General features: G+C 32.6%; 1 protein-coding gene across 1 annotated transcript; it reads left to right on the top strand.

Annotated features, from left to right (window-relative positions):
* The first annotated feature begins 298 nt into the window (after positions 1-298).
* On the top strand, positions 299-19,406 carry LOC143058300 (fibronectin type III domain-containing protein 2-like). The gene is made up of 8 exons (XM_076231777.1): positions 299-775; positions 10,739-10,851; positions 13,221-13,419; positions 14,987-15,268; positions 15,580-15,873; positions 16,738-16,932; positions 17,466-17,558; positions 18,043-19,406. Exons 1-8 carry the CDS (start codon positions 469-471, stop codon positions 18,396-18,398), a joined length of 1,839 nt encoding a protein of 612 aa, XP_076087892.1. The 5' UTR covers positions 299-468; the 3' UTR covers positions 18,399-19,406.
* The last annotated feature ends 4,276 nt before the right edge of the window (positions 19,407-23,682 follow it).

The raw sequence follows: 23,682 nt of genomic DNA, 5'->3' as shown, positions 1-23,682 counted from the left end.
AATGACTGGAAGTAATCCAATCGACCATTTAAATAAAAAAGAAACTGCGCATTTCATTTTAAGATTTGCATAAATTCAACAACTTCCGGTTAACAAGTTTTAATACGCTACTGATATAACCCATAAATTAAAACGTTTTCGCGTAACATAGGGGAAAAACCAAATGCATGTCTTTTTACCTACTATTATTATTTTGTTTGACAGGAGACAATGTAAGATATTTTGCCTGAGGTCGACATTCTGCTTGCATACTAATGAGTCCGTATAACACGTCAAAAGGCTAATAAATATAACTTGTCTCTGCCAGCAACCATTAGAAGGAAACGTCCACTTGGGTAAAAGAGACATACGGTGTAATATCAGGGATAGATACAAAGATAATATTTTCGTCTTGGATTTAAGCTCTTTACATATGAAGCAGTAGGGAAAAAAAACATATTTATTTAGAAAAACAAAAAAACATTCAAAATGTTTTCGTTCGGTATAGTTTTACTGACTTTAGTGTCTTTTACAAATGCGCAATGGCGACAAGACATGTTTACAACGGCAGAAAACCAATTAAGAAGTATTGTGCAAAACGGTCAGACATTGTTAGACTTTATTTATCAAGAGCGACAAAAGCACGGCGGAGGCAACATGACGGGTGGATCATTAATGAGCCACAACGTCGCTTATTCTTCGTTTATAAATGACGTTGAAACACGTCTCGCCGATATGGAACAGGCGACGCAAGAATTAGTCCGAATTATGAGAACGTGCCCTGATGCACCGTTGGGTAAGCTTTATTTATATTAATTGTCCCGTATTTGTTCTATCTTTGCCCCTACGAGAACGAGCCCTGATGCACCGTTGGGTAAGCTGAACTTATATGAATTGTCCCGTATTTGTTCTATCCTGGCCCCTACAATCAAGAGATAACTGTATTGTATTTGAAGCTTTGCTGACGTCCATCGGTAATTTTAATGTCGAAAATTTTTGTTTATTTTCTTGTGCAGTAAATCCTATTTGTATTTCAGCATTTAAAATTACCTACCTATAAGATACCGGTACTCTTTGGGAAAGATTCTATCTTTTTTAGCCCACCAGGTTTTTGAAATTGTTTAAAAACTATAAACATCTACATCAAACTTGACTTTTTTACTGCAATATTTCACATCAAGTTGAAAAAATATAATGATCTATCTGTGTCCCTATCAGTCACGGATTCGGAACATCACTGTCTTCCAATGACTTTCTCTATTTATTTTAAATGCTTCAAAATTTTAGAAGCAATTAGCAATTACATCAACTGGTAGACCAGTCATTTTAAAAGGGGGGGGGGGGGTCCCAACTAAGAGTAAAAAGGGGAGTTCAAACTATATGCTCCCATTCAAATGTATTGATCGTCCAAAAAAAGGGGGATTCAACCTCCCCTCCATCATTTATTATGCGTTGTGAAAATTTACACAAATGAGATGTTTTGTTGTATGTACGCTTAGGAATTGATGTCCAATGATATTTCTCCTAATAAAAAAAAAACTCTTTCATACGGTATATCTCCAATATTTTCCGAACGAGTAATCCTAAATTTGTTTTGATGATTGTATTATAATTTTGCAGCCTCCTACTAGATTCTCGTTTAACCTTGCATACATTTAACCTCTATGACCTAGTATGTCTTGTCAGATAATTCCAATAAACCACGTACCAGTTACGTCCAGTTTCAGCAACTTGGACAAAGAATTTTAAATCATAGTACTTGATATAATATAATTGCTTTCTTTATTTTCATTCGATATTTTAGAACTAAATTGTGTTTACTTTGGGGTTGTTCTTCCCCCGTCATTTTCTTCTCATTTTAATGCAGGATTGCTTAATTGTATACAAGTAATACTGTCAAAACTTATTTGAAAAATTGTTTTGTTCTTTAAGATTGAAAATAAGGTAGCTAATGTTAGGGTTCCGGTGAAGAAGTGAATTGAAATGAAAAGAGTTCCGAGGTCACTAAGATTAAAAACAGTTTGCCTCTACCATGAAAAGTGAGGGTTAAAAACTTCTTGTCTCTTCTCGTTTAAACTAAAAAAAAATAGTTATTTTTAATGTTTTCACATGTACCCGTGTATCCCCAACCTCTGACCTTTGCACTTTAATGTGCATACCAAATATGACATGTGCACGTGTCTTAATGATTTTCTAGTAACATAACATCAAGCATTGTTTATGTCACCTATAAGGGTTGTCATATTGATTTATTGTCATGTGATTAATTGCCTCGTGTCAATCTTTATAAATATTCAGTTATATATCATTGCATTGCTTGAAACAAAAAAGAGGGAAGAAAATCTCTCTCTCTCTCCCCCTTTTTCTCTTTTATTTGAACATTTTCCTGTTGTAGTATTGTTGGAAAACTTTGTGTAACTTACAATCAGGGTCATAAGTACTAATTTTGAGCCATCAGCCCAAAGTCAAGGCCATCAGTGCCAACAGTTCAATGTCTTCGCTATTAGTTCTACGTCAGTTCCATCAGTGCTAAGTCAGGACCATTAGTGCTTAGTCAGGACCATTAGTTCTACGTCAGTTCCATCAGTGCTAAGTCAGGACCATTAGTGCTTAGTCAGGACCATTAGTGCTAAGTCAGGACCATTAGTGCTTAGTCAGGACCATTAGTGCTTAGTCAGGACCATTAGTTCTACGTCAGTTCCATCAGTGCTAAGTCAGGACCATCAGTGCTAAGTCAGGCCCATTAGTGCTAAGTCAGGACCATTAGTGCTTAGTCATGACTATCAATAACAAGTAAAGGCTTTTATGCATAAATCAGGGTCATCAGTCCTACTACTTGGCCGTACGGTGACCTATAGTTGTTAATGTCTGTGTCATTTTGGTCTATTGTAGACAGTTGTCTCATTGGCAATCATACCACATCTTCTTTTTTATAGTCATCAGTGTTTAGTCAGGGCATTCAGTTCTTTTTCATGGCCATCAATCCCATGTTAGTATATATAAGAAAATGTGGTATGAGTGGCAATGAGACAACTCTCCATCCAAGTCACAATTTGTAAAAGTAAACCATAATAGATCAAAGTACGGCCTTCAACACGGAGTATTGGCTCACACCGAACAGCAAGCTTTAAAGGGCATAACAATGAATAGTGTTAAACCATTCAAACAGTAAAATGAACGGCCCATTCTATTTAAAACGCGAGAAACGAGAAACACTTATAAACCATATCAACAAACGACAGCCACTGAACGATAGGACATAAGTCAAAAGGAGTTATGGCATCATTGCCAATGAAACAGCAACCACGAGAGTCTAAGGATAAACAACTTCAGGTCATCGAATTGACTCATACAGTTGGCTATAAAAGGCAATGGCATGACAAAAAAATATGAAACATTTCAGAAGAGAATTGAAGCAGTAACGAAAAACAATAAAATTAAACAGCATCCATCACAACGACAACCAGTTAACAAGCTCACTACTTTGAAAATGTATACAAAACTTGTTGCACATTCTCTATTAACAAACAATCTTTTTAGACAAACAGTGATATGATGCCCCAAGAAAATAATTGCCCTTGGAGTCCCTGCAGATAACATATTCATGTTTTAAAAGCAGTTAGTTTGTTGAAGAGGTTTGACATAAGACAATGATTACATGTCATGCATGTTTCATAAAAATCCGAACTTTTAATTGGCTGAAAGCAATCGCGATGCATTCCAAAAACAAATTGTATTTCTCAGTATAATTTAACATTTATGTCAGCAGTTGCTTATCAAGACAACGTCAAGACAATGCTTTAGAAAACAAACGAACATTTTGATTTAATTCACAAGTTTATGGTTGTGGCCTAAAAATCGCACATGTACATGTAATCAATGTGATTATAAGAATTGAATGCTTCTGCTTGTAGTTTTACAGAATTGTAAAAGCGTGGATCATGCACATTTTTAGGATTAACCGCTTCTGTGTCCCGTATAAAAAATGCTTCGTTCAACTCTTTTTTAAACTTCAATAAAGTTACAAAACGAAGCATTCAATTCTTATAATTACATTTTTTGGCTACAACCATGAAATTTAATCCCTAAATTTTAGGAATATATAGCAGGTCTTGACAGTACATACATAACTAGTTTTGCTAGTTTAAGCATTATTGATAATCGAATAAATAGTCGCAATGAATAGCCTTTAAGTAAAACATCAAAAAGATACAGTGGAACATGTTTAAACCGAACCTAATCGGGACTTAAGATTTTTATCGGCTTTGGCCGATGTTCAGTTTTATCAGGTTCACAACTCATACAATTTGATATCAAATATTCGGTTAATACAGGTTTTCGGTTTGTGTATGATTTGGTTTACCCAGGTTTCACTGTATGTTATTTCAATTGTATAATATATAAATAGACATTCATGTCATTTTGTCACATCCATCTTACTCTCGTGTGTGACCCGCTCAAAGAAAATGTGAGACATTTAAATCTATCTATTGTCGTTATCATTAATAATTAATTTATAATTAGTCACAAGTAGAGGTAGCATTAGACATAATCGTGAAATTGACAACAAAAGGAACATGATTTAACGTAGATTTTTTTAACATTTGACTCAGAGGCATAAACATTATACTTAAATATTGTTAAAAAATGTCGTCACGAAGTTGATATATGATGCATGTACCTGTCTCTCAAATGAAAGCGTGTTTATATTAAAGCAGTTAAAGTGTTTTATTAACAGACGTATTGTTAAGAATTAAAACATTATTGTCACTTTTTTGTCAAATGTTTTTAAATAACTGTGAAATATAATAGTTATTCATTTATTAGGCAAACAATGCAGAATTGTACATAATATGAAATATTTAAAGTAGAAAAAAAATGTTTTAATAACAGAAATTATGTTAAGAAGGTTCTCATTACTGTCACATTTCTAAGAAATTATTTTTACAGGTTAAACTTTGTATGAAATACAGTAAATCAGCCATTCAATGTAGAATTATATATAAATGTATAATAAATAATGTTAAAGAAAAGGAAATACTGCAGCTAGATTCTGAAATTATAACAACAATTGTGGAAAAATGCCTTATTATAATTCATAAGTTCCCTAATTTTTGAAAGTTTTAACGAAAATATTAAAGTAGCATTTTTAATTACAATAGCTATAAATTGTAGAAAACGTTTTCTTGTTTCCAGCAAATACAATTTACCATTACACGATTTTAATTTAAACGACCAAATACGATATCCCTGTATAATACCATTATGACAATTATATATTTATTGTACACATCTAGTACATAACTGACAGAGTAGAGGATCTGGTGGGATTTACAGAATAGAGAATAATCAGTGGGCATAACAAAAGGGGACCCAAAAGGATAGAGAATGATTGGCATAAAGCAAGAGGATCCAAAAGGATAGAGAATAATGGGGTCTTAATGTATGAAGAATATAGAATAATGGGTTCCAAAAATGGAGAATAGAAAAACAAAAAATCAAAAATATCAAAGCATACACAAAGGAAGCCCCCAATCGCGACCCTCATAATACATATACATATTTCTATTTGTGCATGAAATATCCCATATCTGTTCTTAATGATATAATTAACGCAAATGACAAAATACATTTTGACAATTATGGGGTCGTTATTTATCTTTGATCTATACGGTGTACCGGTGATTTAGAGTAATTATATCGTACTAGAGTGCCACATGATTTAGGCTAATTATATCGTACTAGAGTGCCACATGATTTAGGGTAATTATGTCGTATTATATGGTGCCACGTGAATAAACAACATTTCGTTGACAATAAAGTGTACCTGGTACAACTTTTATGTACTCTTTGTTATTCTACTGCTTATTAAAAGGAGGTGAGAAAGTGGAGATAATTAGCGTGTGGGATATAGGGATAAACCAGTGAAAAAAGAGGGGTTAAACGCATTTGGGTTGTTTTAACAAAAGAGGAAAGGGGGGGGGGGGTCAAAATTGGGATATAAAAAAGGCGGTGATGTTGGATACAAAGGATAAGATAAGTGGGAACTAGAAAAAAAACTATAAACGGAGGGATTTGATAACTTTAATATGAGCAAAGAGTGCTAAAATCGATAATATGCTCGGGGTAGGGGAGGCAAGGGAGGGTGGGGAGGCAGAGGAGGGCGTTATTTGAAATATTTACCATGGTCTTGAATTTTATTACAGTTTGTCTCAACTCATCGACCGCATGCCAATTATTTTATTACTTATGCAGTTCAAGTAAACCTCTTCACAAACATAGAATGAAATTCAAAACAGTGTGGCTGTGGCCATTGATTGACACATTAAATTCATCCATTGACTGGGACAATTTAGTGAACGTTTGTATGTAACAACTACTGCTCACCATGTACTTTTTAAAGACACACAAACTATGGGGTCACCAAAGGTTCTCAACATCTTAATAAAGTAATTCGAAAAACTAGTCATGAAATAACACGATGTTTTGATTTATATCAATTATATAAATCAAAACATAAAGGTTACTCCTGATTAATTTTTTGAATTATTTTATAATTAAAGGCGTTAAGAAACCTTTGGTGACCCCACAGTTTAAATGTCTATCGTAGGTACGTCGTGAACAGTGGTCGTTACAGACAAACGTTCACGTAAATTGTCCCAGGCAATGGATGAATTTAATGTGTCAATCAATGGCCACAGCCACACTGTTTTGAATTTCATTCTATTTGTATCCTTATTGCAAAAAGCATTGACTGGATTCCGACATCTCTAAAGCCAAGCTGACCTTTTTCTTGTAGAATGACTTAGTGTATATAAAGTGTACATCAAACATTTATGGTTGTTTGTTTGTAATTACATGAATATAATGAAGGTAAACAAGGAAATGTTTTTACATGATTGTTTTGTTTTTTATTATTTCATGGTCATAATACTATAAAATGTAGGATTGGGGCGATATTGTAGTGTTTGGTCAGTATCATAAGTTATCTCACTGTGTAGTTGGAAGACTAGTATTTCATTATTTTCTACTCTTTTTGCCATGGTATTAAGTGTCGGTTCATTCTCCACTCTTTTTCGTATTTCCTCATTTTTATTATGTTATGCTCAATATATTGACTGATACACTACGCCAAATGTTGTCAGATCTTTTCCTTTCTGTGTAAAAGTCTATCATTTTTATATCTTGATCCAACTTAGTCTACTTATAAAATTCTTCACTGTATGCATTAATGTCTTTCTGGTAGTGTAGCCATAAATAGCAACAGTGCATTGTATCATAAGAAAATGAACTTACAGTGAAATAGATTGAACAGAATTAGCTTCATTCAGGAGACGTACGGTTGACCTAAAGTGTCACCAAGCCATTGTTCAAAACAATTTATTAACAACTGAATGTATAAATTACATAGAAATTAAGTGCTACAATGTTAATCTATTCCTGGCTGAAAATCTTTGCAATTTGAATAATACGATGAAAATGACACTTTATGAAAGTATGCATCGGAACCACTTTTCTAGAGTTAACGATGAAATCAAATAATTCGAATGTCAAGGATGTTAAAGTAGAGCTAGCCTCTATGACTAAAAAGGGAAGTAAAAATAAATTAGTCATTCGTACAGAATCTCGGTTTCGACCGGTTAACTACCGTTCCATACCCACTTTGCACAGTATACAAGAAGTAACAAGATAATTTCTCATACTTTGTTATAATTTCATATCTGTCATTTTCTAAACAAACGCACATTATTTTAATTGACTTATTTATAATGTAAGTAATAAGGTCGTGTCAATTTGATCACATAACTTCATTTTTCATATTGACGTCATGGTTTCACCACGTGCGGTTTTCCTTTAAGCCATTCATCAAACTAAATAGAACATTAACCTAAGAAACATTCTCATTGGTTACTATATACTACATCTCCTTATTATTTATGTCAGAGTTTTTCCTATATTGACCTTTAAAGGTTTGACCAATTAACGAGCATTGACCACTGGTCACGTAACGAATGGGGTATGCAGGATATGATAAAGGTTTCGGTACGTTTTGATCCGTTGTTTCAGTAAGAATATAAACTAAGGGTATGCTAATAAACTTTATCATCAACACCATGACAATATTTTTGAACACAAATAATACTCACCAGGAACGCTCAAATAAAAAAAAATAAAAAAAAAAAAACGAAACAAAGAACGAAATTGAAGAACTTAAGTTCAAATATTCCAAAACGTTTTGACAAATACAGCAAATACGACAGCTATTCACCAAAAACTAAAAGTGAAAGAATCTAAACAACTACAGTTCTCTGTACAAACTTCAAAAATTAACTTGTATCATCCAGATCAAATATTTTAACTATTAACCATCCTACAATGTTTGGTTGGTCCATTCACCTATCTTTTAAGGGTTTCATTCTTGTCTGACTTTACTTCGTTTCGACTTTTAATTTCGCTTTCTACATAAAACGACAGACTATTGGCATGATGACTAGAAAAGCTTTAACAAACAATATGTCGATAGTTTTGTTTACGTGAGTTCAATACTTTTGTATTATACAATTACATTACATTTCTATTATCATATCCATTAAAATCTGACGTTTAGGTTTTGTTTCAGTAGAACAAGAAAAGGACAGTAATGCCAATTGAAATTACGTTTCTTTGTATTTAAGAATTGTTTATGGCAAAACATTTTACACTAAATCTGATTAGCGCTAACATGCTCCAGTAACTTAAGCATTCATACATGTATCGATATAACATGTCACATTTAAAACTTCACTTCCGGTAAAGCACATACGCAAAGAAAGTATTAAACAATACAATATGCTTTATTTCAAAAACACTCAGTCACATTGACATGTGAAACAAGAGGTAAATTACAAAATAATATCACATACAATTAAAGAAATTAAAAAAAAACAACAAAAAAACAAAAAAAAACAACAACTTAGAAATGAAATATATAGAAAATTACATTACTTTATATTATAATATTTTAGATAACTTTGAAATGAATAAAGACACATTTTTAAGTACGTTAATATTAGTCAATGACAGTAGTCCTTTCATTTTTGCTTCACTCGGATATTTCACATAGTACTCTGGAATATGCTGATTTCTGATATTTTTTACTAATAAAGAATTGCATTCAAATAAATAATGGTATTCATTGCCAATTGCAGTTAAACACAAATTACATGTCCTCTCTTCTTTTGGAATGTTATACCATCTTCCTAGCTCTACTGGAATTTTTACATTGCAGCATCTTAATTTTGAAATATATTTACCCTCGAATGGTGTTAACTTTAAAAGATAGTTTTCTAAGCTAAGGATTGTTTTAAAAAGTCCATAAAATTCTCCTCTGGATGAGTTGTCAATTTGACTATGCCATTGTTGAATGAATGAATCTTTTAGTTTTTTTGTTAGTACGATTTTTAGTTGATTTATATCTAATGGTGATTGCTGAGTCCAAACATAGCTTAGTCCGGCATTCGAGATACCCTTTCCCAAATTTAACGCATTTCTCACGAATTCCGTCATTACGATTGTAATGTGTTAGAATAGTGATTATGTAATGTATAATAATACATGTTTTTAACCTATTAAAGTGTTGAATAGAATTAACGTAGATATTGATGATGTGTCAGATGAGGACATGTTTAGCTCTGCCACATTCTATAAATACGCATGTCCCAAGTCAAGAGCATGTAATCCAGTGGTTGGTGTCGTAACGTCATGATTTTGTCTCCGATAGATGGTTTGCTTATTTGCAATCATACCACGGCTTGTTTCTTTGTTTTATCGATCAATGGCGATTGCATTTCTATTTCGAAAGTTTTAATCCTATTCCATGTTTTGTTATACATGTAGGTTCATTAGTACCAACTATTTATATAGTACATGTTAAGTTTCAATAAACTATGCCAATGCCGTCAATACATGCGGTATATATCAATCATTCTGATCGAGGTCATTCGAAGGTCAAATTGTCTTTCACCTTGATCTTTTCAAATTTTATGTAACACCTGCCTATAGTTTTAATTAACATGTTGTATGTTCTATAAACAATGTAAATCATAATGTATAGTCTTCGCAAACACAAGGAATTGTTTTTATCAAACATGCTTGTGACAGGAATAGTTTGATGTCTTAACATATCAAATTGAATATTTGTTATGACTGTTTGACTGTTTTTTAAGGAAATGCCTGTACCAAGTCATGATTATGACATTTGTATTCCATTTTTGTCGTGTTTTTGAAACTTTTGATTTATTTGTCATTTGAGTTTATATCAGAGAAATATAAGCATATTGGGTACTAATTTTAGTACTTCGAGATACCCTTACCCAAATTTAACGCATTTCTCACAAATTCCGTCATAACGATTGTAATGTGTTAGAATAGTGATTATGTAATGTATAATAATACATGTTTTTAACTTAAAAAAATATGTCGTAAGTTTTCATCTCGCATCTTGTGAATTTGATATAAACTTGCAGTTTGTACTATTTTTAAATCCGTCTGTCTGTATGTACCTAGACATTTGAGATTTGAAGAACTTTTGATATACCCTATGACATTGTATACACTTGTCTTATTCTTATGGGTGTGATCACACGAAACCAATAATTAAAGGGAGCATATATTACCATTCTTCGTTCATATCAGTACACAGTAGTTTGTCTTTCCACCTTTAAGCTGCAAAACAATGTTATCCCATGATTTATCAAGTTATTTCTTTTAATTATTGCAGCGCCACCTCCACCAACGAACGTGATTGTAGAATCAACCACCGTCGACAATGTATCATCTATTGTCGTCAAGTGGGATCCACCATTTAACCCGCCAGAAAATATGCAATATAAGGTAAGAGAACGGTAGCCATCTTGTTTTCACTCTGAACATTTCAGTTATATATTCGTACAAACAAGTTAAACCAGAAGAGTACCAAAAGCATGATGAATCTACTAGTAAATATAAAAATGAAAACGACAATTTAAGAACTGGATAGTCCGAACATAACTAAAACAAAAATTTAAAATCGGAATGTAAAAGAACGAAAAAAGAAAATAGAAGAAGACGTCAAATAGATATAAAAATCTGTACCATGTTATACAAAAGATGTCTATATGTGTCAACATAAATACTTGAACTTGAACAATATAAGTGCTAATGCAACATATCATGCTTTTGATCGAACAGAGTATAATTGTTTTACGATGACTGACAGTCAAAGACCTGGCATCAACAGCAACACTCATGAAAAGACCCCCCCCCCCCCCTAAAAAAAAATAAATAATAAATTCAAACAAGGTATATTAAACGAAGTCCACATAGCTAGAGTAAAATAAGACTTATCAGTCACGCATTCAATCACACAAATTTAGTTAGCAACCAAAGTACGGAGTTTAAGTGCAATAGACTGCCAAACAACCAAATAACTAGGTTCCTGATTAAGGATTTGTAGACCGTGTTGGGCTGGGTTTTATAAACATCAATATTCAAAACATAAACATGCTCATATATTTATATATATAAATATGATTTGTGCAATCTTATTATTAACTTATGCTATGTTTTAAGTGTACTATATGCTTTTAACTTATATATGTCATTATGGTATCTTACTATGCATTATATGTTTAAAATTGTGTTGTTTTCATGACTTTTGTATGTGTGTATTGTATTGTGTGTGTGTGTATTGTATTTTGTTATTAAGTCGATTTGAAAAACTCACTAGAGTTTGTGTTATGTAGTTTATTGAATATCGACTCTAAATAAAACTTTGAATTGAATTGAATTGAATTCATATGTAATAAGCAAACTAATTAAAATCTTAGACAATATAATTGCATAATAATATTTGTATTGACGTCATTTGGTTCGAGGTCGTTGGCTTAAACGTTCTGTTCAGCATTCAACATTCGTCGCATTGAAATGTAATATTCAAAGTCCATTGTATATTGAAAGATAATTTGGATTAGATTATTCTGTAAGTCCTGTAAACAGTATTTTACAAAATAAGAAAAACCAGTAAAATAAGAATCTTTCATAAAATATGAATCGAAGGTACATTACAAGAGGGGAGGGATACGAATCAAACAGTTAAATCCATTACAATTCACTTGTATAAAATCAAACACATAGACACACGAGTATCCATACATAATAAATCATAGAAGGGATTGTACTAGGACAAATCAAACACATAGACACACGAGTATCCATACATAATAAATCATAGAAGGGATTGTACTACTGGACAAATCAAACACATAGACACACGAGTATCCATACATAATAAATCATAGAAGGGATTGTACTAGGACAAATCAAACACATAGACACACGAGTATCCATACATAATAAATCATAGAAGGGATTGTACTACTGGACAAATCAAACACATAGACACACGAGTATCCATACATAATAAATCATAGAAGGGATTGTACTACTGGACAAATCAAACACATAGACACACGAGTATCCATACATAATAAATCATAGAAGGGATTGTACTACTGGACAAATCAAACACATAGACACACGAGTATCCATACATAATAAATCATAGAAGGGATTGTACTACTGGACAAATCAAACACATAGACACACGAGTATCCATACATAATAAATCATAGAAGGGATTGTACTACTGGACAAATCAAACACATAGACACACGAGTATCCATACATAATAAATCATAGAAGGGATTGTACTACTGGACAAATCAAACACATAGACACACGAGTATCCATACATAATAAATCATAGAAGGGATTGTACTACTGGACAAATCAAACACATAGACACACGAGTATCCATACATAATAAATCATAGAAGGGATTGTACTACTGGACGCTAGAGATTTTGAAATTGAGAATGGACATGGGGAATATGTCAAAGAGACAACAACCTGACCAAATAGAAAAACTGAACCTGACCATACACCACAAATCAATTCAACAAAAGAGCAGATAGCAGCCAAAGGCTACCAATGGGTCTTAAACATAAGGAGACAATCTCGCACCCAGAGACGGGCTTCAGCTGGCCCTTAAACAAAAATGTGTACTAGTTCTGACAGTGAAAAACACTAAACTCCAAAACATATAATCGAACCAAACTTCACAAACAGCAACACACAAGACTGCCTAATATTGATTTTGACCTTACCCGAGCTATCACAATGATACTATATTACCATTGATATTTCTAATTCTGTATTATTAGGTGTATTTTGTACCAGTGGATATGAATGGTCTGCAAACAGCAGGCGAGGTGGTGTTCAGGATCTGTGATTCAACACAAACAATAGCATCTATCACAGATTTAACCCCAAGGTCAAGATACAGAATCAGAGTCGGAGCAGTAGCAGGTGCTGTGGCAGAGGGGGCTAGCATGCCACTTAATGTAAAAACCCCAGATATAAGTAAGATATTATTATTTCTTGTAAAAAAAATGGAGATGTTGTGAGACTTCCACGTCGACAACTATCGACTAGAGTTCAAATTAACGTGGATTACAATAGGATTGTCGATGTGATAACTATCGAAATGGCAGAAATTCAGCAACTATAAGTTACCGTATGGATATCAAGAGAGAGCAAAATCAAAACTTTTAAATGCCCAGCCGTGTCAATAAAGTAGTGTTGAGTACGGAAAACATTTATATAAATTTGACATTTTATTGCATCTGGTTTAAATTTATATGCACAGAATCAAATCTTCCAAACAAAGATTTTATAGGAATATTGTAAAAGACAATCGCAACTGACCGGTATTTTCTATAATAGCTCTTTTGACGTGCACCTGTTCAGTAATGTATGCATAAGAATGTGATGAAATAATAACAACTGTAAAGTTCCCGTAATGGACGTGAATGACAATTGTTTGTTTAACCTTAGGTACATACAAGATTAACATTTACATATATACATGTAATTACTTAAGTCTTTTGCATGCATAAATGTAACAGTCATACATGTCATAATTATTTTACTGCAACATATCGGTCACTAAAGGGTTAACTACTAGTGCATGTACATTAGTTATAATAAACGTCTGTTCCCCTGTGACGTATCTCGCCATTTTGTCTATAGCGGAGATTTATTTTATTAGCAAGCATTCCGCATCTTCTTGCTCCATACAAAACGTAACAAATAAAACTGAATTGAACAATAAGAATCCAACTTAATCCTCGGGATTGTCCCTGTCTTGTAAGCTGATCCTGGCTCTTTATTGACATCCGCCATGTTGCTTCGTTTAAATCATTCAACAAGCTAGCCTTTGAACCAGCGTCATACAATGGCGGATTATTAATCATTTTTTGTCTTGCCGTAAGACATAACCAAATTAATAAACCGTCGGTTCATATGAATTTAATAAATCCAAACCTCACCGAATTTTAAAGCCTTTTTTTAAAAGTATGAATAATAAAATGAACGGTATCAATTCCACTGTTCCGGATGCACATTTCAACAATAACTGTCTCTTCAGTGATGCTCGACGTAAAATAAAATTGAAAGTCCGAAATTGTTTAAGAGTTGATTAAATCAGAAAGAAACAAAACAAACAAACAAAGCCAACCGTGGACAAGGATTTGGAAGTATGCATGGGAGAGATACATTCCTTAATCTAAAATCATTTCAAAATTCTATTTTAAATAAAATAATATCACCAAAATTCCAATACCGAAATACTAAGTGGTATGGTAATATCAACAGAGATATCGACACACGTGTAGTAATAACATTAAGTTAACGATTCCAATTTTACTGCAAGAGCATTTCAACAATAGATGATCATAGATGTCTCTTCGGTGATGCTCGAAGTAGACACATTTGATAGTCCAAAAACCTAATACAAATGAGTTTAATATGTATTTGATTTAAATATACCAAAGAACTTTTTTTGTCAGAAAACACTGTGAAACATCCAAACATACTATCCACATTTATCTGTGTCCACACTTGTTTAAATATAATATATCATTTTCAGTACCTTCAAGAGTACGTAACGTGATGGTAAAGTCTTCAACAGCAAATACAATTACATTGATGTGGAATCCTCCACCAATCATGGGCGATCTCATGTCCTATGAGATTTACTACGAGGAGAACCCCGTCAATAAGATTCATATAACAGTCAACCCTCCAAAGAACATGTACGTTATCAAAGATTTGACAGAGGGTACCAGTTATAAAATTGAAGTGTCTGCCAAGTCAGACAATGGTGAAGGAGAAAGAAGTATCCCTATTGAAGGATCAACACAGCGTTTTAGTAAGTACTGACGTGTATCACTCCTGTCAAACTTATTTGTGTGTAATAATTATAACATTGTCTGTTTGCAGCATATCCAAAACGCTCTTGATATAATAAGTTAATGGTTGTTTCTCGATTTGGTGGACGTAAATATACGATGGACGATGCAATACTTTTCTCAATTTTTATTACCATAATTACGAATTAATGAAATGAAAATTGTAAATACTTGTAGTAAAGACATTAGTTTTACGGTTATTTAAAATTTCTAGTCCAGAATGTAAATATAATTTTGACCGTCCCCAATATATTAATGATTTTTTTTACAGTTCCAGGCGCACCACAAGCATTCAAGGGTGATGCCATTAACAAGACAGCTGTTGTCGTAAGATGGGCACCTCCTCCCCCTAAACCTGGAGATGGTATAATCCGTGGTTACCTCATCAACTACACTGACGTTCGTTATACGGATGTTGCCGAACACAGAGTTGGAGCAGACGTGTTCGAAACTGTTATTACTAATTTAACCCCAGCCCAAGTCTACTATTTCCGTGCCTTTGCATTTACACACAAATCAGTCGGAAGAGGAGGCCCAGTTATCGCACTTGAAACACTTGCAGATGGTATGTATATATCTGTTGTGCTTCGTGTCATAAACTTTTTTTATAATAGATTGAAAAGGCATAAGCATTAATGAAATCAACTTTAAGAGGGCAAATTGTTAAACAAAAACGCTATCGAACTTTATTGAGACCCATGATCTACCTGCAAAATATAGGACTACGGTACAAATATCTAGTTACAAAACTTAATTTGTTGATTATATAAAATCTTGTTATCTTTAATCCTGTAAAAAAATATTCAGCAAGGGGACGCAACCTGAGAGAACACAGCTTTGGTACATGTATTGCATACACAATCTATAAACTTAAAGATACATGTATTATACTATGAATTGACATAACCTTATATCTCCCCCTTTTATGGTTAACCAGAAATAAGTCTTTGTGGTATATATACTAGTGTAATTGTTACATGATTTGCATAATTAGAAATCCTGTATCATGATGATTGTTAAAATATAAAAAAATAAGGAGATGAGGTATGATTGCCAATGAGACAGCTTTCCACCAAAGATCAAATATAGTGGATATATACAAATATAGGAAACCGTATATATAGCCTTCATCTATAACAAACAAAAAAACAAACATATAGTCGACTACCCAAGCTCATTTGGAGAAATTTTTATGTTCAGCTGTCTCCTTTTGTGACCAATAGAAAATCACTAGATATTTTTCATTTTGTATTAATACTACATGTACTTTTATAAAACATTACAGGCACTTGAAAAAATCATATACACGAACAATATCAAAAACAGCTTACAAATCTATAAAAGATCACTTCAATTTTAAAAATAAAAATATCATGAAAAGGATAGTGATCTGGTATTAGATAAAGATAGTCGTTTGTTATAATTTCAGTTCCTTCACCACCTCGTCAACTCCAGATCATGACAATTAGAGAAGAACCACCAAAGATTGCACTGACTTGGTTACCTCCCCTTCATACATACGGAAATCTCAAAAACTATACATTAGTATGGGGTGTTCAAAATGGCGCGAATCGGACGGAGTATATCAGTAAAACGAGACTGGAATGGAGTTCGGATTTCCTCGGTGAGTATAAAAACGCGTACTTATACATGTTCATAAAAATGAACACAAATAAGTGAGAAGACAAGTTACAATATAAAGAAGTGATTAATTCAGATTATAAATTATTGAAACATAGAGAAAGACAGGTCAAAAAGAAAAAAAAGTCATAAAACATAACACAGATCGAAGATAACATGCAATGTCAAAATGAAAGGCGACGAAAGACCTAGTGAACAAAATACTACATAAAAAGCTTAAGATTGGAGAATCCGAGCCCCTAATACAAATATAGATGTGGGATCGATATACCCGACACTTTTCTCTTATTGCATAAAAAAGAAACCAAGTGACCAGCTATATAAAAGGAATATTCACGTTTTTATGTGTTGATTTATTTGACCGAAGGGATTGCATTATAACTTATGATATGTAAAGTAATGTAGAAAAAATGGTTAGATGTGTTTTTTTTTCATATAAAAATTTAACCTTGCATAAACGGTATAAACTTACAGAAAAGCAACATATAATTGACATTTCATATAAACCCATTTCAGATGATGACACGACTCACGTGTTCAGACTCTCTGCTGTAAATAAAGTAGGATTAGGAGACGCTGCTGTCACAACGTATATGACTCCTAAAAAAGGTATGTATTGTTTATGTTTACACTGTATTATTATGACAGATTGTCTGTTCCAGATACCTCTCACAAAACCTAATGCTTTCCTTCAACGTCTAGTATCATTATATTCTATTAATGTCTTATTTATGTTTACGCTGTATTATTATGACAGATTGTCTCTTCCAGATACCTCTCACAAAACCTGATGCTTTCCTTGAACGTCTAGTACCATTATATTCTATTAATGAGTTTGTTATTTTCTTGTCAATTCCCTTTTAATTGGTCCTTGCTCCTGTTTAATTATTGATCTTTAATATTTCTTTTATTTTTATCCGAAACAGCATAATTTGGCGTAATTTGTTTTCAAGTTAGTTAGAAGGTCAACGAGCCTCGAATTTCTCCAATGATTTTGATCTTTATGATATGGTTGTAATATTGTAGTTGATGATAGTTATAAACTTGAAATCTCATAATGTAAATTACTTTTATATTAATTACTTATTTTCAGTACCAATTATTCCACCGAATGTTAAAGTGGCACGTTTACAACTGCAATCAAACGGCTCAACAATACTAAATGTCACGTGGTCAAGTCCGCCAGTTTCCGTAGACGGATTCCGTATTCTATTTAGGAAGTTCCAGCTTGTGTATAGTGGACGATGGGAACTTGTTGAAATATTCGATCCAGAAGCACGTAATGTAGAAATCCCATTGGTTGAACCAGACTATCCATATATAGTTGTTGTCCGAGGAATACCGAAAGGACAAATTATGAACATGTATAATACGCATCAGAATCATAATATGAACCAAAACCATAATAGGAATCCTGGTATGCATGGTATGGGTCCTCCGCCACTTTAGTTGAAGAAAGTTCCGATTGTTTTTTTTAACAACACGAATTTACAATAAAAGTATTATTGTGACAAACATTGATATTGGGTGCAGCAGTGGATGTATGCAAATTAATTAGTATTCATTGTGGATTAACAATATTGACTTTTGAGTCAAAAACATATTCAAAAGTATCCATTAAAAACTTTTTTAACTTAAGTTGGAACATTCATTAGTTTTAGGAGTATACTTGTAACTTCCCTTTAATTCTTTAATGTAATTAACTTATTGTTACAGGATGTTATGGATGGGGTTCATGAATAAAGCATAACGAGTTGAACAAAAAAAAATGGGACCTCGTTCTTTCTCGATACCTGTCTGCAGTATATAAATAAGAGTTGTATTAATGTAACTGCTTTTCACCATAAAAATATCATAAAGTTAGAAGGTTGGTTAATTTTTCAGTTTTCATATCTAAAGAAAACCAAAAGTTACATACTCTGCGAGATGCTCTAATGCGTATTGGAGGGGGTTTAAGGTTTAACTAATCATCAAGGGACACGATTGTTTAAGTACACATGTCCATAAGACAATTCATTTTTAAAAAGAATTTTCTGGCAGGGTTCATTTATAGAAACTATTTATTTGATCTGCTCTTGGCCAAATGTTATTATAAAATGTATACGTTGGTGTCGCTGTACATGACTGTGGTTTAACACGTCTATCACGGTAATGACAAACTCCTGTCCAAGTTATTACGTTCAAAATATCTCTCAATTTGAACATATTTAGTACATTCATACTGGTGTACATTATGGGTAAGTGATCATGAAAAATAGTATCAAAAACAATTGGCTATAGCATAAAGCCATTAAAATTATCATTTAGATCAGTTATAAATTTGTCTAAGAGCATAGGCCTGTTGCGGCAAGAATGTTTATTATTTTGATATATGATACACCAAATATGTAGTGTTTGGAACATTGACCTCTCTCATTTTTTATATACTGTACAAATAAAGATATTTTTTCATGTCAATCATTGTTGTATCGCTTTTCATTATTTAAGGAATGACTGTAATATTTTTTTTCTGTCTATGCGTAGCGGGTTATTTAACAGTGTGCACCACATTTTTTATGTTATTTCGAATAGACAGAAAAAATATTACTGTCATTTCTTATCATTTAATTCTAAATTCCATTTTAAACCATAGAAAACCATGAAAAAACGTTGATGACGTCACGGTCACATGACTAAATTTTGTCTAAGGGCGGATAACAAAATAACGTCAGAAGACTCGTTACATCCAAAATTAAATTATTTGACTAGATATGAATACAGCACTTTGCAGGTTTGTTCGTAGGTAGAACTGATTGAAATCGTCCAAATTTTGTACATGTTCCAAAAGAATAAAGTCTGAGGCTATTTAGACTTTTCGCTATTGGTTGCTGATTCTTAATGTTTTTTCGTATGTCTGTTGTTTATCTGGTCAGTTATGTAGAGAAGTTGTTGTTTTGTTAGCTAATCTATCCTTGTTATGTATCAATGTTTACAGCATATACAATGTGTTCTTTTTTTATTTGTTTGGTGTTGACTCCAGATCTTTGAAAGTTTCTGCTTGAATAAGTCCATCGGATTTAGCTAGACTCGGAGTGTTTTAGAACCTCTATAATTCTAGGTGATTTAAATGTTTGTGTCTGTCCTTGAAACATATACACAACAACTTTTATAATTCCCTGATCTATCCTTATCATATTACAGTGTTTGTAGTCAATTGTGTCGACTTTTTTCCCTAATTTATTTTGTAGTTGTGTTCGCATACTATTTTGTCCGTTTTGTCCTCTAAGGAAGAGATTCATTTCTTTAATTACATCCAAAATACCGCGTTTCGCTCTGTTTGTGATTCACGGACATTTCTCAATGTTTTCTCATGGTTTGAATACGGGGATGAAGAAACTAGTATAAAAGAATACCGAAGTTCAAAATAAATCGGACAATCTGTTGAAGTACCAATCCATCAAACTCATCAACTATGCTTCCCTTCGCCATCCTCTATTTTAATATAGGTTTTTCATGCGTATTGTACACGAAAAGGACAAAACTAACAGAACAGGTACAAAACAACTGTCATATTTATGAATTAACAGGCATTTTCCGAAAACAAAGGTTAACATTTGTTATCGTTAAATTAAAAATGCTGTATCTCAAATTAATGTACTTTTGTACTCCATTTGACTCGAATTTGTCTAGCGCCACGCGATTACAATCCTTCCACTTTCACTACGGGATTTATTGATAAACATTGATTTCCTTTAGGGATTTTGCAATGTTACTGTTTCGAAAGGTGACACACGCACAGCAAGTACAAGTATGTCTACCATACGTAAAATTAAAGTACTTAACTTTAAATTACATGAACATGGTACACAGTCGTATTTAATTTCTATTATATATTAAAATAGTTTACAATCAATCAAGCAGTGTTTAATGTATAATTCATAGTATTAAAAAACTAGGACCAAAAAGGAATAAAGACAAATAGTAAGGGAAACAAACCAGTTCATGACATATTTTACCAAATCATTTGAGAATGAGAAAAACGAATCCTACCAAAATCCAGGATGTAGCTCCATAACAGACAAATTCGTCATAGTTGATAAATTCAAAACCAGCCTGGAACACTTCATATTTCAGATGGTAATACTGAATATAAATATCATTATCATTCGATTAAACCAAAGACATATATTGCGTTATAGAACAAATATAGAAACAATATTCAGTCATTAATTGACTGCTTGTTTTAATAAAAGTTGAAGATGTCTTAAGGTGGTACCCAACACTCAAACTAAAATTAATTTGGCTCGTTTAATTTTCATAAAATTTTGACAAAGTATTTACTTTGACCCTTTAACAAAAATACAGAAATTTCAAAAAATTTGAACCAACCGTTTTATCAGAAAAATTATACTGGTTATATAGCAGTTTGACAAACACTTATTTTGATCACTGAGAAGCTTAATATTCCCTTTACAACACAACGTAATTAAAACGTTTAGCTGATTTTACAGAGTTATCTCCCTGTAGTGTTAGGTACCACCTTAAACACTGCATCACAACACTTAGTCTCAAAATATATTAATTTAATCCAGTTAATTATATATAGTTCGTGTTTACACAATATTACTCATCACGAATCACAAATAAAAGGAAAACTAATTAATCTAATCAAACATTAAAACAATATCAAATTATATTTGATATGAAAATATAATAAATTCTTTGTATAATTGCACAATAGTAATGCTTGTAATAGTTAGATCATAAATCATACATATAACTTCTGTTGAAACATTTCTTCACGAATACATTTATTTAATTTATACATTACCAACTTATCATGTTTGATTGTATATTTTCAATAACATTGAATATATCAAGGACGTTCATAGCACATGAATAATTCCTGGGTTATCAAAAGTATGTCGCATACATCATCTGGTGAAACAGCAATATTTTCACGATCTTTCAACCTTACGATCAATTTTCAGAATGTTATGTCCCTGTGTTGTGAGTTTTTCTTAAATGTATGCAGGTTTCCACATATAATACAAATATATATAACACTAGTACCTTCCCGGTGCACCTTAGTTCATCACCGGTGCTAAATGGACTTGTTCGTCTTTTTCAGTTTTTCTTCGAGTCTTAATGTCGATTTTTCCTATATTCTAGTTTGAAGTCGTCAAACTATGTCAATATCAAGGAAAAGAGCATGATATAAAGTATATCTTAGTTTCAGTAGTAGCTAGCTTTAATCTCAAGTTTACTGTGGTAAATGAGATGCATACACTCACTTCAATATAAGATGTTAAGTGACAGGGCAATATAGATACATTTAAAGGCAACAGTAGTATACCGCTGTTCAAAAGTCATAAATCGATTAAGAGAAAGTAAAGTCGGGTTACAAAACTAAAACTCGTAGAAACAAACAATCTATAAGAGGAAAACAACGGAACAATAGAGACGATGAAGCACAACAAAAACAAACGCTTATACAACATACATAGAAACGAATTACTTGATAACAAATTCTGTACTCTTGACGTTGGACAGGACATGTTTTAAAAGAAACAATAATGTGTCCATAGTAAGTATAACATAGGGAACATGTGTACTAAGTTTCAAGTTGATTAGACTCCAACTTCATCATAAACTACCTTTACTAAAACTTTAACCCGAACCGTGACAGCCGGACGAACGAACAAACGGACGCACATACCAGAATACATAATGCCTCTCTACTAGTTGGGGCATACGAATGGTGGATTGAACTTGATTTTATGGTAAGCCAAACCTCTTGCGTGTATTGCAATGTTAATTAGTGAAATAAAAGAATGTTGGGTTGTTTGTGTCTGCGTATTATTTATGTTCAAAATAAATCGGACAATCTGTTGAAGTATCAATCCGTCAAACTCGTCAAGTATGCTTCCTTTCGACATCCTTTATTTTAATATAGGTTTTTCATGCGTATTGTACACGACAAGGACAAAACCAAAGTGTTAACATTGTCATTATTTAATTATATGTGTGTATGTATATACAAACTGACAAGTGTAACATGAAATCTATGACAATGTGTGCTGTACAATAAATATTGTCTAGTTTGTGGTGTTTTTTTTTTTTTTTTGTGTCCGATGAAACCTGACGTTTTATATTTATTACAGCAGTCATTATGTGAATTATATTAGGTTTCGTGATCGGAAATCATTGGATGATGTTGCATGAAGTGGTACTAGTAAAAAAAGAGCTACTGGTAACATAAAAAGTGAGTCTGTCTAGGTAAATGTCAGTAATAAGGAAATATAAACCAATTGAACTGGGTGTCAACACACGCTTGTCTGGTGTATAAACTTTATCTTGTGATTAGGTAATTGGTATATAAGTAATTATAATGCACAGTTATTAAGGTAGTATCTTCTTCCAGCAAAGTTGATCTTCAAAGGTTTTTATAAAATACCAGTTATTTAAATGCACAGTTATTAAGGTAGTATCTTCTTCCAGCAAAGTTGACCTTTGAAGGTTTTCATAAAATACCAGTAATTACAATGCACAGTTATTAAGGTTGTATCTTCTTCCAGCAAAGTTGACCTTTGAAGGTTTTCATAAAATACCAGTAATTACAATGCACAGTTATTAAGGTTGTATCTTCTTCCAGCAAAGTTGACCTGTGAAAGTTTTTATAAAATACCAGAACTAGAATTCAGTTATTAAGGTTGCAATGCACAGTTATTAAGGTTGTATCTTCTTCCAGCAA

The sequence above is a fragment of the Mytilus galloprovincialis genome, chromosome 14 (genome assembly GCF_965363235.1).
Source record: "Mytilus galloprovincialis chromosome 14, xbMytGall1.hap1.1, whole genome shotgun sequence".
In the NCBI taxonomy this organism is placed as follows: domain Eukaryota; kingdom Metazoa; phylum Mollusca; class Bivalvia; order Mytilida; family Mytilidae; genus Mytilus; species Mytilus galloprovincialis.
Note: the sequence above shows the minus strand (reverse complement) of the source record. Positions and strands in the feature narration are given on the sequence as shown.